General features: G+C 46.1%; 1 protein-coding gene across 1 annotated transcript in view; it reads right to left on the bottom strand.

Moving 5' to 3' along the window:
- The window catches only part of LOC120989135 (guanine nucleotide-binding protein G(q) subunit alpha), a 154,057-nt gene extending 137,064 nt beyond the window's left edge, over positions 1–16,993 (bottom strand). Inside the window, exon 1 of the mRNA XM_040417053.1 lies at positions 16,053–16,993. Within this exon, the coding sequence (XP_040272987.1) occupies positions 16,053–16,188 (136 nt within the window). The 5' untranslated portion in view covers positions 16,189–16,993. The remainder of the gene's footprint in view (positions 1–16,052) is intronic.
- Positions 16,994–18,278: the final 1,285 nt, after the last annotated feature.

The following is an 18,278-nucleotide window of genomic DNA, read 5'->3' as shown; positions in this document are numbered from 1 at the left end:
TTGCAAATCCTTTGCAGTCAATTACAGCCTGAAGTCTGGAACGCATAGACATCACCAGACGCTGGGTTTCATCCCTGGTGATGCTCTGCCAGGCCTCTACTGCAACTGTCTTCAGTTCCTGCTTGTTCTTGGGGCATTTTCCCTTCAGTTTTGTCTTCAGCAAGTGAAATGCATGCTCAATCGGATTCAGGTCAGGTGATTGACTTGGCCATTGCATAACACAGGGCTCGACAAATCCCAGGCGCCAGGTCGCCATGGCGACCAGGAATTTAGTCCTGCCGCTTGGGTATTTGTCAGCCCGTTTTCAAAGGTGCCCGGGCGATGGGTGCGGAGCTGCCGTTCTGTCCGGAGGCAGCACCGTTTGAAACAGCTCCGTCACAGCACACAATAGCAGAGATGCTGGCAGCAGGGAGGGGAGGGGCTCGGGAGGAGTGTAATCTGATCCTAGAGTGGAAGCTGCTTCTGCCAGCCCCTCCCCTCCCCGCCCACCAACCAATCAGAGCTGAGGCAAGGCAAGCACTAGCAGCTCTGAGCCCGAGTCACTGACACAAGTACAGGAGGGAGTCTAAGTAAGAAAGAATCGAATGAGTCTCGGGTTAAAAGAATCTAAAGATCCGATTAGTTAGTGACTCATTCGATTCTTTGAGTTAAAAGAACAGTCAGTCAGACTCTAGAACAGTTTACACTGAGACTGTCGCTGATGCTTTTGCAGTAGTGATAAGATTAGGGACAGGAGCAGAGAGATGAGAGAAGTGACAGGACACAGTTTAGATTACAGTGTGAATTAACCCTTTAGGATCAAATTGGATTCTCAAGGAGATCTATATGTTAAAGGCATCCCTTCTTCTGTCTCATTCAGTAGCTATAGAACTAAGGCTACTTTCACACTTGCGGTAGGATGGATCTGGCAGGCTGTTCACCCTATCGGATCCGTCCTTCCGCTGTTTCGCCGGACCGCAGCTCTGTCCCCATTGACTATAATGGGGGCAGAGCTCTGGCGCAGCATGGCAGTGCATGGTTAAAGGCCGCCGGACTAAAAGTCCTGCATGTCCAACTTTTTAGTCCGGCGGCCTCTCACCGCGAACTGCCATGCTGCGCCGGAGCTCCACCCCCGTCCCCATTATAGTCAATAGGGTCCGGGGATGGAGCGGCAGTATATGTAACATGGTATACAGCATTATTGGGGGGGCTCTATGGAGAAGTGGGGGGGAAGCACTATGGGGGCACCTACTGGGGGCTTTATGACGCGGCTCCGCCTGGCTCCTAACTTTTTTAGCTGGCTCCTAGATTCCAAGGAAATTTGTCAAGCCCTGGCATAACATTCCACTTCTTTCCCTTAAAAAAACGCTTTGGATCATTGTCCATCTGCACTGTGAAGCACCGTCTAATGAGTTCTGAAGCATTTAGCTGAATATGAGCAGATAATATTGCCCAAAACACTTCAGAATTCATCCTGCTGCTTTTGTCAGCAGTCACATCATCAATAAATACAAGAGAACCAGTTCCATTGGCAGCCATACATGCCCACGCCATGACACTACCACCACCATGCTTCACTGATGAGGTGGTATGCTTAGGATCATGAGCAGTTCCTTCTCCATATTCTTCTCTTCCCATCACTCTGGTACAAGTAGATCTTGGTCTCATCTGTCCATAGGATGTTGTTCCAGAACTGTGAAGGCTTTTTTAGATGTCGTTTGGCAAACTCTAATCTGTCCTTCCTCTTTTTGAGGCTCACCAATGGTTTACATCTTGTGGTGATCTGTATTCACTCTGGTGATATCTTCTCTTGATTGTTGACTTTGACACACATACACCTACCTCCTGAAGAGTGTTCTTGATCTGGCCAACTGTTGTGAAGGGTGTTTTCTTCACCAGGGAAAGAATTCTTCGGTCATCCACCACAATTGCTTTCCGCGGTATTCTGGTGTTGCTGAGCTCACCGGGGCGTTCCTTCTTTTTAGGAATGTTCCAAATAATTGTTTTGGCCACGCCTAATGTTTTTGCTATCTCTCTGATGGGTTTTTGTTTTTTCAGCCTAATGATGGCTTGCTTCACTGATAGTGACAACTCTTTGGATCTCATCTTGAGAGTTGACAGCAACAGATTCCAAATGCAAATAGCACACTTGAAATGAACTCTGGACCTTTTATCTGCTCATTGTAATTGGGATAATGAGGGAATAACCCACACCTGGCCATGGAACAGCTGAGAAGCCAATTGTCCCACTACTTTTGGTCCCTTAACAAGTGGGAGGCACATATGTAAACTGTTGTAATTCCTACACCGTTCACCTGATTTGGATGTAAATACCCTCAAATTAAAGCTGACAGTCTGCAGTTAAAGCACATCTAGTTCGTTTCATTTCAAATCCATTGTGGTCGTGTATAGAGCCAAAAATGTTAGAATTGTGTCGATGTCCCAATATTTATGGACCTGACTGTATGTGGATCAGTCCTTATGTGCCTACTTTTATTTTCTACCCAGTGTTTCAGTTCCTTTAGGCCTACTCACAGATGTGTGCCCCCTCACAGTAGATATGCCAAGATGTGTGCCCCCTCACAGTAGATATGCCAAGATGTGTGCCCCCTCACAGTAGATATGCCAAGATGTGTGCCCCCTCACAGTAGATATGCCAAGATGTGTGCCCCCTCACAGTAGATATGCCTAGTTTCATTTCAAATCCATTGTGGTGGTGTATAGAGCCAAAAATGTTAGAATTGTGTTGATGTCCCAATATTTATGGACCTGACTATATATATCTGCTCTGTAGCATGCTCTGTGTAAGGTATTTAATCTATAACACATGCAGTTTCATTGCTGTAAGCGCTGTGCAAAATGCCACAAGGGGGCCCACTGAGACTTTATCGCCCAAGGGCCCACATGAACCTGGAGCCGGCCCTGCACATATAACCACAACGATCATTAACATGGTTATTATTTCATGTAAAAGTCTTTATAATTCCATCACGTCAAAAACACAACTACTTTTGACAAATATTCGGACAACAGTAATTTTCATCTCCGCACTCTCTGGTCACCCCGCTCATGCAATGCGCAGAGAGGACTAGAGCGCAGTAAAATAAACACTAACATTACCAATCCTCCGCCACTCCCATCCAGACCCTTCCCAGATTCCCCACCAGTCTCTGTACTGGCCATATTCGTGAGCTGCTGGTGATCTGGGAAGGATCGAGAAGTACACATACCAGTGGGGAACTGGTAAAGAGTCCGAATTGGAACAGTATTACTTATATTACACTCTCCTAGGCGATTTTCTAACTATTTTAAAATGGCCAGACAACACTTTTAGTGTACCCGCACACGAGAGCAGACTTAAACAGAAATTCTGCATTTCCACAACAAATACTGCAAGTGTTACTTGCGATTTTTAGTGTGGATTTAAAGCGGTTTTGCTGCATATCTCCCCCTTGTATTGAAATGGTTGAAATCTGGCCAAAAGATCAATTGACATGCTGCAGATTTCAAAATCTGCACGGCAGGTCAATTTCCGCATTTAAAAGGGGTTGTTTCATCATGGACAATGGGGGCATATCGCTAGGATGGGAGCACCGCTGGGACCAGCACCTATATCGAGAACAGAGCCCCGCAAGGTGGTGGCTGAAGGACTCTGGTCCGGCCACCACCAAGCCGGCTCCCCATAGAAGCGAATGGGAGTGTACTGCGCATGTGCGGCTCCCGCTCCCATTCATTTCTATGGGGCCGACGGAAATAGCTGAGCGGTATTTTCGCCGGCCCCATAGAATATGAATGGAGAGCGTCTGCACAGTGTGCCCTCCTTTACATGTGGGGCCCCGTTCTTGATATAGGTGCGGGTCCCAGCACCTATAAGACAATGTGGGTATATCCTAGCGATATACATCCATTGTCCATGATGAGACAACCCCTTTAAGAAAAAAAGCAAAGTGTGCATGGGAGTGGTCTAATCCCACTCACTTTGGTGGTCTGTATTAATGTGCCTATACACATGGCAGAATATTCCACGACTGAAAATCAGTTCCATTCACCTTTATAGTACAATGGTGTTTCTGAGCTGAGGGTCTTTTCACACTGTCTGCAGTGCGTTTAACATGTGTCCGGAAAGCATTCATTGCAAACGTCAAATGTAACCACAGGACGACACTGTACCAACAAAGGCCAAAGGGGTGTTTTTATTTATTTTTTAACTGCAAAGAATAGAGTAATGTGCATTTTTAATTCAGGCTTTGAGATCCGGCAGTTTTGTCCCCTGCAAGCTCTGGTTTTATGTCCGGTTATAAAAAAACGTTAAAAAAAATAAAACTGCCACCCATGGACTTTCAATGCAATCTAGTGACAGATCAGTTTATTTTCCGTATTGATTTCACACAACCGCATCCTAAAGGATAGGATGCATCCTGATGTGCAAAATCGCTTAATTCCGGTACGGAGATCCTCTGCCGGCTTTCATTACCAGAGTTAAAGAGGACCTTTCATGGGTCCAGACTTTCTAAACTAAGTATCAGGGAATGTAGGGCATACAGCGGGGATCTAATAGTGCTTACTATTTTTTCTGGGCGCCGCTCCGTTCGCCGGCTGTGGCCCTCGTTAAATTCTCTCGCCCTGTATACTAATTTTCGCATCATTACAGGGAGGAGGAGACTGCCCTGTTTCTCAATGGGAGTCTCCTTCTCCCTGGCTGTAGCGCTGTCCAATCACAGAGGAGAGCGTCACAGCCATGGAGAAGGTGATTTTTATTTTTTTTTCCCCGGCTGTGACGCTCTCCGCTGCAATTGTACATGTCGTAGTTTTATTCCGGCCGTCTCTCGGCATGTTTGCTGTGCTGCCGCCGGAACTCCAGCCCGCCCCTAATATAGTCAAGGGGCCGGAGCGGTAGTCCGGGGGCACGCGTGCACTAGCAACAGCACAGATTCGACAGGCTGTTCACCCGCCGAAACAGCCTGCCAGACTTCCTTGCCGCTAGTGTGAAAGTAGCCTAAGCCAATGGTGCCTGATCAGTTTTGTTTTCTGTAACAAAAAAAAAACGTATCAGGCGCCCATTGACCTACAATGATTTTCATGCCTGATCAGGTTTGTTCCGTTTTGATTTAATAAAACCAGATCCGGCTGAAACTGAGCCACCAGGATGTATTAAATAAAATACATCCTTTTAATTCAGGCTTAGAGATCTTCTGCTGGATCTCTAAATCTGAATTAAAAAGGTGCTGGGCTCCTTCACAATGGGCGTGGCTGGGCTCTGGAAACGTTAGTAGTCTCATATATAAGGCTACCAACGTTTCCAGAGCCCAGCACCTTCAAGCATCCTCCGAATCTCCTCCTTGCTCCCCCAAGTCACAAAACTAGAGGGCCATAATCTCGAGATGCGCAAGCTAGTGCATGTGCAGTGTCGGCATAGTGTTCCTTCCCTGTGCTGGCATCAACCTCAGGGAACAAACTGCGCACGCGCTAGCTTGCACATCGCGAGATTACGGCGCTCTAGCTTTGTGACGTCGTGGAGCAAGGAGGATATTCGGAGGATGCGGGGCGGTGCTGGGCTCCTTCACAGTGGGCGTAGCTGGCCTCAGAGTCAGAGAACGCTAGACTCATCTCTGAAGCATGGAGGAGACAGGACTCATCTAAGGTTCATTTCCATATATATATATATAAAATCTTTTTTTTTTTACACAATAATAGCACACAGAGCTATGGGACTGGAGATTGCAGATGTGCTAGTGGCCATCTAGCAACCCATGTCCTCAGCTCTATACCCAAAATCCAGGTGACAGATTCCCTTTAAATATTACTTCATTCAAATATTACAGTCATTAGGAAAAATAAAATGGCCGCCATTCTAGTAGTCCACACAAAACCTGTCCTAATAACACAGGAGGCCAAGTTAAAGAGCTTTGCCACCTTCCTCTCTTACTTGTCAGGGATTATGATCCTGAATACAGTTTAATATGATCTTTCAGATGAATCTCTGTAGGAATGGAGTTCATTAGGAGACATGAAGTACAGAGAGGAGAGTGGGGGTGTAGATAATGAGCAGCAGCTCTTGTATGCAGTCTGTCCTCTCTGTACTTCAGGTCTCCTCATGAACACCATTCCTACAGAAATTCAGCTGAAGATCTTATTTGTATTCAGGATCATAATCCCTGACAAGCAGAGAAGTGAGGAGGATGAGGCAGCTCTTTACCTCAGTGTTGCAAAGTAAGGCTACTTTCACACCTGCGTTATGTGCGGATCCGTTGGGTGTCTGCACAGACGGATCCGCATCTATAAATGCAAACTATGGTATTCGTTCAGTACGGATCCGTCTGCATACACTTAGTCAAAAAAAAGTCTAAAAGTCTAAGTGTAAGTCAAACGGATCCGTCCTGACTTTACATTGAAAGTCAATGGGGGACGGCTCCGTTTACAATTACAACAATATTGTGTCAATGTAAACACATCCATCCCCATTGACTTACATTGTAAGTCAGGATGGATCCGTTTGGCTCCGCACCGCCAGGCGGACACCAAAATGCTGCAAGCAGTTTTGGTGTCCGCCTCCAGAGCGGAATGGAGGCGGAACGGAGCCACACTGATGCATTCTAAACGGATCCTTATCCATTCAGAATGCATTAGGGCTAAACTGATCCGTTTGGGGCCGCTTGTGAGAGCCTTGAAACGGATCTCACAGGAGGACCCAGAAACGGCAGTGTGAAAGTAGCCTAACTTGTCATGCTGTGTGATTAGGACAGGTTTTGTGTGTACCGATAGGACGGTGGCCATTTTATTCCTCCTAATGATTGCTCCCTAGCCAAAACGAATGAATCCCACAAACAATTACCAATATTACAGCTAAATACTAGGGGTGCCTTCACATGCTGCAGATTTTGTGGCAGAAATTTCCGCAACTGAAAATCTGTTCCATTTGTTTGAATAAGGACTCATGCACACGACAGTGTTTTTTCACTGTCAGTGATTTGGCTTCAGTGGTCCATGTCCGATTTTGCTCCAGTTGTGTTTCCTTGTGTCTTCCCTTTTTTTTTTTTTTTTGTCTGACAGGGGGGAAAAAAAAGGAAGGTTAATGAAAAGTGCAATTTTATTGCACCAAGGTCTTGTAGAAAAAAAACAGACACGGACACTGATGACATACCAGTTGTGCATCCGTTTTTTTTTTTTACGGACCCATTGACTTGAATGGGTCCGTCCTCCGTTTTCCACTGACAAGAATAGGACAGGTTATATTTTTTTGACGGACTGGAATCACAGACGTGGAGAAAAAACGGAGGACTATCAGTTTTTTTTCACAACTCCATAGAAATGAATGGGACCTCTGCTAAACTGTGAAAAATGACGGAACGGACGCGGATGCACACAACGGTCGTGTGCATGAGGCCTAAGGCAGCAAGAACATGGATTTCTGCAAGCTTCATTCAGGTGAATGGAACTGATTTTCAGTCACTGAATTTTCTACCACAAAATCTGCAGTGTGTGAAGGCACCCTAAAAGGTGCAGGTCTGTGGTAGTAGAACATATAGAAAATGGTTAGCACTCGTGTGCCTCAGCTATTCGGGTAACCAAGTAAAATTAACATTTAGCCAGTTAGAACACTTTGCCATGGTAAAAATGTCCAAGCAGACCATACAAAATGTCTCTTGACGTCAGGGGAGGTAATGCTTGGACAACTGGATTTCAACTGCCGCGCCATTCAGTCCTGTCTGGAAGCAGCATTCTCCCCTCTCCGCAATCACAAGACATTTATGTATGGTACCGCAGTTTGTGGTCATTACTACACAGCTCCATCCATTGTGTAAGAGCTAAATCGGTGAGGGTGCGGGCCATTAGACTCTTGACTATCAGATACTAATTGATTAATTTTTTTTTTTAAGAATTCTGCCGCAATGTATCACATTTTGGGCCCTGCCCCTCCCACCAGGGCCCTCTCTTCCTTTTCGGCAAGTCAGAAAAAAATAAAGAAAGCTGCTTGCTTCAAATTGGCCACTTTTTTTTTTTATCAAAGTCAAGACACAGACATATTAGTAAATGTGGGTCATTTAATCGGTTGTGCAGCCAGCACATCAGACCTATCCTAAGGATAGCTCATCAATATCTGATAGGTTGGGTCCGACTTCCGGCACCCCTGTCGATCAGCTGTGAGCGCTACTTCCTTTTCAAGATTACACTGTACCTCATCTCAGAGGCACACTGTAATTATGAGTGCTTGTTCCATTCATTTGAATGAAGCGTGTACTCATAATTGCACTGCGCCGCTGCCGCGAGTGAGACGACGCATAGTGTAATAAAAAGGAAAGAGTGCTAGTATGCAGCCCCACCTCCTCTGCCAACAGCTTATCGGCAGGGGTACCGAGTCCCCGCCGATCTGATATCGATGACCTATCCTAACTCCTCTCCAAACAGCTGATTTGCAGGGACGTTAGGAGTCAGACCCCCACTGAGCATAGGTCATCAATATGTACTGCCTGCACAACCCCTTTACGTTCACATGGGTTAGGTATCATAAGAAGGCCTCTTTGAAATGGTGGTATGTGGCATCATTATTTGTAAGCCAAACCAAGGGTAGTTTCAAAATCCCAAAAAGGTATAAATTGTCTCATTATATTTTTTCTTCTCTTTTTACTCTTCTTGTTTTGGCTTACAAATACTGACTAAAGTACTGCCAACTTAAAGTGGCCTCAAGTTATGTTTACACATTGGCCTTTGGCTTATCTAACGTGGATTTTTTAAAAGAATCTGTAGCAAAAATCCAAGGATTAAACTCAGCGCAGAGTCTGTCTGCCCTGCTAAAGAACATGTCGTAGATTTTAAAATCTGAAGCCAGTTCATTATTCTCCGCTGCTTGGACGTGGTATAAAACAACTCACTTGCATTAACTGTGACATGTTTGATGGAGTCTGTCAGGATTTAGGCTTCAAATTGGTGGCCTAAACAGTTCCCACTTAAACTTTCCTCCCTATATAACCTCATGCCAGGTAAGGACGGTGCGTCCCTCCTCTAAGGTCTAAGAAAGAAAATACTAAAAGTAAAGACTGAGTTTACATCAGTGGTGAGGCTTCTGTCACAGACTTCATCAAAAATACTGGACACATTTTTTTGTCCAGTGAAATGACGGACTCCCGAATCAAGACTTGATGCAGAGTGCCGAATGGAGGACAGAGGGAGCTTCATCCCTCCAACTGCTTAGATGCTGCCTTTGCTATTGACCTTAGAATCTGGGGGGTTAAACTGCTGGGATCTGAGTTAACTCCAATCCTGGCCGTTAGTAAGAGCCAGGAAGCTGCTGTATAATACAGCTGGCAACTGCAAACGATGGCGCAGGTAGGTCCAGTGCCTGAGGCCGGGCCATCACCATGATGGACTACTATCGCACAAAGCATTAACTACCAGCACTCTATGATAAAATAGTACATCACAGAGCAGGACAAAAACCATCTACTGGAAAATTGCTCATTGAAAGAAAATTTAATCGTTTACTAATAAAATAAAAATCTATTTTGAAGTAAAATAATTCCCTAACCTTCTATCTTGATTTGAGAAGCATGATCCAAACTAAGGCTACTTTCACACTAGCATCGGGGCTCTGCTTGTGAGCTCCGTTTGAAGGCTCTCACAAGCGGCCCCGAACACATCCGTCCAGCTACTAATGCATTCTGAGTGGATGCAGATCCGCTCAGAATGCATCAGTCTGGCACCGTTCAGCCTCCGCTCCGCCTGGCCGTGCGGAGGCAAACGGATCCGTCCAGACTTACAATGTAAGTCAATGGGGACGGATCCGTTTGAAGTTGACACAATATGGCTCAATTTTCAAACGGCTCCGTCCCCCATTGACTTTCAATGTAAAGTCTGGACGGATCCGTCTGAACTACTTTCACACTTAGAATTTTTTCTACAATATAATGCAGACGGATCCGTTCTGAACAGATCCAAAGTCTGCATTATATGAGCGGATCCGTCTGGGCAGACACCAGACGGATCCTCTCTGAACGCTACTGTGAAAGTAGCCTAAGTACAGCTAAGGCTACTTTCACACTGGCATTTTGGCTTTCCGTTTCCGAGATCCGTTCAGGCTCTCACAAGCGGTCCAAAACGGATCAGTTTTGCCCTAATGCATTCTGAATGGATAAGGATCCGCTCAGAATGCATCAGTTTGCCTCCGATCAGTCTCCATTCCGCTTGCAGCATTTTGGTGTCCGTCTGACGAAACTGAGCCAAACTGATCCGTTCTGACATACAATGTAATTAAATGGGGACGGATCCGTTTTCTATGACACAATCTGGCACACTAGAAAACTGATCCGTCCTCCATTGACTTTCAATGGTGTTCAAGACGGATCTGTTTTGGCTATGTTAAAGATAACACAAACGGATCTGTTCTGAACGGGTGGAGACGGTTGTATTAAGGCTACTTTCACACGCGTTCGAGGTTCCGCTTGTGAGCTCCGTTTGAAGGCTCTCACAAGCGGCCCCGAACACATCCGTATGGCCCCAATGCATTCTGAGTGGAGGCGGATCCGCTCAGAATGCATCAGTCTGGCAGCGTTCAGCCTCCGCTCAGCGAGCGGACACCTGAACGCAGCTTGCAGCGTTCGGGTGTCCGCCTGGCCGTGCGGAGGCAAGCGGATCCGTCCAGACTTACAATGTAAGTCAATGGGGACGGATCCGTTTGAAGTTGACACAATATGGTGCAATTTCAAACGGATCCGTCCCCCATTGACTTTCAATGCAAAGTCTGGACGGATCTGTCTGAACAACTTTCACACTTAGAATTTTTTCTGAAATATAATGCAGACGGATCCGTTGCCTTATAGGAGCGGATCCGTCTGTGCAGACACCAGACGGATCCGCTCTGAAAGCAAGTGTGAAAGTAGCCTTACCTGAACGGATCGGTCTGTGCCGCTCAACAGACACCAATTACACACTGACCCTCTCAAGATAGATCATCAATATAAGGCCCGATGCACACAAACATATGTGTTTTGTGGTCCGCAAACCATACTACTGCCATTTTTTTCCACCTCCTGTAGACAGAAGTGTTGAACTTAAATATCGACAAAATTTATCAAATCTGTATAAATCTGTATTGGAACAAATTATGGCAACACAGAGTCCTGGAAAATTGACTTTTCATATTCCTCTTGTGATAAATCTTACCCTAAGGCCCTAATTATCAAGGCCAACATGTGCTACGCCGCCCTTGAGGGGCCCTGCGCTGCAAGAGCAGGCATTTAATTTGGCAAGACTTAGTCATAAATTAAATGCCCCAAACTAAAATCTACCCCAGTTTGTTTCAGTCATTATTTATGCCAGCTCTCACCACGTCCACAGCAAACTGGTAAGGGCAGCATAAAATTTTTTTTTTTTTTAAAAAGTCACTTCCAACTAAATCTAGTCATTTTAGAAAATTTTTGACAAAAAATCCAAGGAGTAGGAGCATGATAAATCTGCCCCTAAGTGTCTACAATCTGGACAGACAGCCAAGACAATAATTTTCTATCGTAGCCTAATTTTTTTCTACCAAAGTCTGAGAGAGGCTTTACTGCCATATCCCTTGAGATTATCTGGCTCCTACAGTGTTGTGTCCTGATACCTTTGATTGGCAGAAATAAGGATATGACCCATCTAATCTTTGACTATAGAAAGTATCTAAGGCATGAATGTGTAGGTACAATGATTTGTAATCTAAATAGTGCAGTATTATATCCAGACTGGAAACGATGGGCGACGTCCTGGAAGAGAATAAAACAATGTTCTCCCTCCCAGTCTCTAGGCCTTGTTTTCTGGAAGTACTGATGACTTACCCTCGGCATAGGTCATCGATACCCGACTCTCAGCACCTCGATGATCAGCTGCTTGAAGAGGCAGTGGCGCTGCAGTGATCACCGGGCTTCTTCCTGAGCTAGTGAAGTCACGTTCATTGGTCACAGCCTATGTGCAGCGCAGTCCCATTGAAGTGAATGGGCCTGGGCCGCTATACAATGTACAGAGCTGTGAGAAACCTGTGAGAACAGCTGATATTGATCACCCAGGTCAGAGGATAGATCATTAATGTTGTACTCTCGGAAAACCCCTTATCTGAATATGAACGGGGTCGTACTTGTGTTATCATTTACAGCTTCCTGACGAACCATAACATTTTACCGGTTAAAAGGAAGTATTTTTTTTCACAAAGATGACAGAATCTGTGATGGAGTGCCACATAATAATAGAGAGCTAGTCAGCATGCCAAGTTAGGCCTGTTTCACACTTGCGTTGTTTTCCAGTATTGAGATCCAGCAGAGGATCTCAATATCGGAAAAAAAACGTTTCCGTTTAGTCCTCATGCATTCTGAATGGAAAGAGATCTGTTCAGGATGTCTTCTGTTCCATTTTGTGACCGGTCATAAAAACAGAACCATCACTGAAAACAATGTAAGTCAATGCGTTTTTTTTTTTGGAGCCTAAAAAACAGATCCGTCAACCATTGAATTTAAATGTATTTACTGACGGATCAGTTTTCATTTCACACAACCGCATCCTAAAGGAATGCATCCTGATGTGCAAAATCAAAACGGATCCGTTTACTTCCGGACTCGAGATCCTCTGTCGGATCTCAATACCGGAATTAACAACGCAAGTGTGAACGTAGCCTTAAAAAGGGCATTCCCATCGCTGGGTATTTCCAGCAGTCCCAAAGCGGTGAATGGAGAGGTGGCCGTGCATGCTCAGTGAGATCTCCTTCACTTCGGGGGGCTCACTCTGGAGACCGGCGAGAGTCCCACTGCTATCTGACAATGATGGCATATCCTAGCGACATGCCATCTGTGTCTGTGATGGGTGTAACCCTTTAATCACGAACACGAAGGGCTCATGCACACAACAGTATGGCTTTTTCAGTGTTTTGCGGTTTGTTTTTTACGGATCCGTTGTTCCATTTTTTGTTTCCGTTGTGTTTCCGTTTCATCGTATGCCATATACAGTATACAGTAATTACATAGAAAAAATTGGACTGGGCATAACATTTTCAATAGATGGTTCAGCAAAACAGAACGGATACGGAAGACATACAGATGCATTTCCGTATGTGTTCCGTTTTTTTTGCGGACCCATTGAAATAAATGGTTCAGTATATTTACCGCATACTGAACTCAAAAAACGGTGTGTGCATGAGCCCTAAATCAGAAAAATAAAAGCCTGCATGAGACCACGCCTCTTGTAACAAAGTATATTCCTTATTCTATAATATTAGGAACACAGATAAAAGCATTTAAGAACACCCAGGCCTCAGGAGCCACAACCAGCACAGGGAAAGCCAAATGATGGTACCATGAAACATGATACGTACTAGCAGCATGGCAATTCTAGAATATCCTTTCCAAATGCATGGAAGGAGACAAAAAAAGAAAAAAACCAAACATATAGGGCTATTGATCAATGTGGGGATGAGAGCCTCATGCATATCCATATTCACAGAATCTGTAATGGAGTCTAAGACAAAGATGACTGGTTCATAATGTAACCAGTAAAGGCTAAAATGTGCCCAGAATTGTTCAGATACATGTGATGAAGAAACATAAAATAACTGAAAAGACATAAAACTTCAGATCTAAAATGGTGACAGGCCTCTCGGTAAGTGTCCCCAATATCTGCCTATAACATGAGTCTGCATCTAGCAATTTTTCTTAGGACAGCCAATTCAGGGTACTTTCACACCAGCGGTTTTTCTTTTCCGGCACCGAGTTCCGTCCTAGGGGCTCAATACCGGAAAAGAACTGATTAGTTTTACCCCATGCATTCTGAATGGAGAGAAATCCGTTCAGGATGCATCAGGATGTCTTCAGTTCAGTCTTTTTGACTGATCAGGACGGAGAAAATACCGTAGCATGCTACGGTTTTATCTCCGGCCAAAAAAACTGAACACTTGCCTGAATACCGAATCTGGCATTTTTTCCATAGGAAAGTATTAGTGCCGGATCCGGTATTCAAAATAAAAAGGTAAAAAAATAAATAAATGCCGGATCCGTTTTTCCGGATGACACCGAAAAGACGGATCCGGCATTTCAATGCATTTGTAAGACGGATTAGAATCCTGATCAGTCTTACAAATGCCATCAGTTGGCATACGTTTTGACGGATCCGGCAGGCAGTTCCGGCGACTGAACTGCCTGCTGGATCACTCTGCCACAAGTGTGAAAGTACCTAAAGAACAGTCATGCCATCATTTTGGGGTCAAATATATATACAGCCATTCTGGTCCGAATACAAAATCACTCGGGCCAGACGGCTGGACATGTAGCCAATGTGCTTCAGGTGCCTAACTATGGTTTATCAATTTGATAGCGCTGGGCACATACAAGCCCTCCTTAACGGGGTTGTCTCACTTCAGCAAATACCATTTGTCATGTAGAGAAAGTTAAAGGGTTGCTCTTAATATTGATGACCTACCCTCTGGATAGGTCATTAACATCAGCTGTATGAAGGGAAGGTGCTCGCTGCTGCACGTGCCTTCTCTTCATACAGCTGATCGGCAGGGGTGCTGGGTGTTGGACCCTAGCCGATCTGATATTGAAAGCCTGGAGAACCCCTTCAATACAAGGCACTTTCTAATGTATTGTGATTCTCCATATTGCCTCCTTTGCTGGCTTAAATTCATTTCTCCATCACATTATCCACTGCTCGTTTCCATGGTTACAGACCACCCTGCATTCTAGTAACGGTGGCTGTGCTTGCACATTATAGGAAAAAGCACCAGCCTACATGCACCCCCACGATTCCAGACACCAGAGAGGCCAGTGCCTTTTCCTATAATGTGTTAGCACGAACACCGCTGCTGGATTGCAGGGTTGTTGTAACCATGGAAACGAGCAGTGTATGTGATAGAAAAATGAATCCAGCCAGCAAAGGAGGCAATATGGACAATCACAATCCACTAGTAAGTGCCTCGTATTAACTTTCTCTACATGATAAATGCCAATTGCTGAAGTGAGACAACCCCTCTAAGGGAACATGCACAGGGCACTATAGTTTATGCCGATTTTCCAAGTGCATTTCTTAGCTTTTCCGCCTCAACAGCTACACTTGTTACTTGCAGGTTTTGACTTGGATTTGCCTCAGATCTCGCCCAAAGATTTGCAAAGAGTGAAATCTGCACAAACAATTGACATGCGTCAGATTTTAAAAATCCACATCACAAATCAATTTTAGCATGGAAACTTTCTGCACCGTGGGCGTGTACATGAGATTCAGAAAATCGGATCTACTCAGCTGGTACTGTATCACACTGCAGATTTTCCAGGCGAAAACCTGTGCATGATACGCACCGTGTGCAGGTGGCCTGACCGGTTTAGGCTATAGAGGTCCACTATAGAAGAGTGTAAGTTCTGCAGATACACCAGGCAGAAGGGTGCCATGTCGGACTACACTGCCTCTCCTTCTACACATTCCCTTGAAGTGCCCAGTCCATGCCACGGGCATAACACAAGTTGGTGACACACCAGGAGTCGGATCGTGATCTCAGGCAGCGTATAACAAGGACATGATTTCATTACAGATGCTTCACTCCACAGCCAGGCCATAAAAGCGATGCATTAGCAGAGCATGCTCAGCTCCATTTTGATATTCATCCTCACTTAACGGCGCTTCCTTGCAGACCATCCATCTTTAATGCACACATGTATGTTACAAACCAGCCCGGATCAATAGATCGGCCGCCGCATACACATCCTGGGGGTCCTCTACGTACAGAATACTGCACAATACAGCCACTGTGGCATCATACGCTTGGCATTGTGACATATCCTATATGAGCCAAGCACAACATTTCTTTCCTGGAGGTGCAATCTAAAACCACCCACCGTAAACTGGATGGCGGTATGTCTGTATACCAATAAGGGTCTATGGGATCCATGCATCTGGATGCAGGATGATGTATATACACTGTGGCACACACAGGACTGATGATCAGGGAAGCAGTTACCTTCCAGGATGGAGAGATGGATGGGGTGTGTACACATCAGGCCTATGCCCAGCACTGACAGGGGGGCGTACTGTACATGTGGGCTGATGAATGGACACCCAGGAGGCACACTCACCCAGCAGCAGCAGCTTCAGCTCCCGGCGGGCGTCCCTCTTGTCTCGGCGAAGCTGCCTCTCGATCTCGTCGTTGATCCTTCGAGCTTCCTTGGCCTCCTCGCTGAGGCAGCACGCCATGATGGACTCCAGAGTCATGTCTCCTGACTGCTGGTGGTGCTGGATAGAGACAGACCCCCACCCTGCAAGTCACAGCTTCTTCTCCTCGGATCAAAGGGAGGGGGAGACGGGCAGCTCTGGTGCCCCCGGTAACCGGCGGATCTGATGGCACCCTGAAGTGGGTGGGTGGGTGCTTGCTGCCGTTGCCCGTGTACAGGGGGACACCTACACCCGATCTGCTGTCACTCGCCCGCTCCAACTCCGCCTCCTCTCAGAACCATGCACCAAACAACATGGTGACATCCATGGGAAGAGGAGCGCTAGATCTGGGCAGACGTGCAGCGGGGCTGGTCCCGGCTCCCAGTGAGGCGCAAACCTGCTGCGGATGTCGGGAAGTACCCGGTAGTGAGAGAGCTAGCAGCTTGCGCCCTTCCCCCTCTCACACATTATTTTCCTTCCTCCCGATCTTCAATCCTCTCGTCGCTTCACGTTGAGCGAGTTCGGTTTATTCCTGGGAAAATGCCCCTTTCATGCCCGCACACTGCCAGTGTATTGTCGGTGGCATTCACTGTGTCTGTCTCCAATCATTTCCCCTGCCAGCCTTTTCAATGGCTCTGCTCCCCGGGCGTGGTAAGGCAGAATATGGCGGACCTTCTCCCAGCGACCAGGAATAGACAGTTAGACAGGAGCGCAAATCCCAGGCAATCTCACTCACTGTGCACGACTCTCATTCTTCCCCCTGCATCCTGTGGGCTTTGTGCCTGCCATGTCCTCCGCCGTGCCGTCTACTTCATACAAAGAGCGAGCTTTTTCGCTTTCGTCTAGTCCATGCATGTAATTCTATTACAACCAATTCACTGTTGGATCATATGACGTTGAGAAAGCGGGGAGGAGAAAGCTGCGAGTCAAGGGGAGGAAAGAAATCACTTCTGCTGCATTACAAGCCCTGCTCTCAACATTATTATGGAGACCTTTAGTCCTTTTACTGGGTGCTCGCTCTACATAGCTGTCTCCTCATATTGGCGGGAAAATGCACCTCCTTATCTGTGACAGGATTTTCAGGAGGTTTAAGCTATGTCATTTAGGCAGACGTTCAGTATGGGTTGGGGGTCATTGGGAGTACACATTCCTCACAAGGTGACACCACAGGTAAAGAAATTGTTGTACACGTGTTAAAGGGGGGGGGAATTATCTAAGTGAGTAGAGATCATCTAAGTGGTCAGAATAAAACTTAACGTTTAATTGGAATGTTTAGAAAAATGGGTCCCAAGATAAGAAATAACAACAAAATATATAAATATACAAACGGAGCGCCGCGGCGGTTTGCCAAACAGATGTAGATAGTGCCAAAACCAATTAGTACACCAATAAAGGGGTGCTCGGCGGCACCAAGATAATAACCGGTTGGTCCTACCGTTTAGATGGGGTGCTCCTGGATCAACAATTGTCCGGCCGGTGTTGATAGATATGCACACCGTTGCTGACGGCAATTGCGTAACACAGGGTGGTTTGTAGAACTGGCTGGCCCTAGAAATGCCCTAGAACCCTACACTGGCCTATGTGACCGGATGACGGGGACCCGCCACCAGTCACCTACAGGAACCTCACCCTGGAATTGTGCGCCCTAGAAAGCCCTTGCTTACCTGATCCCTACATGCATGTTTCGCTAGGAGAGATGAGTAACAAGCTCATCAGGGGAAACACGGGAGCTTGGGCTGAACCTGTGCAGGGTGCACTGACAATGATGTCAGAGGTGCGCTATGCACAGAGACAAAATTCACCACGATCCAGATATAGATCTAAGTGGGCAAATTAGCTATGAGGGGAAAGGGGGGTCAGGATATAGAGCCCCTCTCCTAACAGCTCACTGAGACGCATGGGCTGATGTAGCCTCATCAGCCTACATCAGCCCATGCGTCTCAGTGAGCTGTTAGGAGAGGGGCTCTATATCCTGACCCCCCTTTCCCCTCATAGCTAATTTGTCCACTTAGATCTATATCTGGATCGTGGTGAATTTTGTCTCTGTGCAGAGCGCACCTCTGACATCATTGTCAGTGCACCCTGCACAGGTTCAGCCCAAGCTCCCGTGTTTCCCCTGATGAGCTTGTTACTCATCTCTCCTAGCGAAA

Source organism: Bufo bufo, chromosome 2 (genome assembly GCF_905171765.1).
Source record: "Bufo bufo chromosome 2, aBufBuf1.1, whole genome shotgun sequence".
Classification (NCBI taxonomy): Eukaryota; Metazoa; Chordata; class Amphibia; order Anura; family Bufonidae; genus Bufo; species Bufo bufo.
Note: the sequence above shows the minus strand (reverse complement) of the source record. Positions and strands in the feature narration are given on the sequence as shown.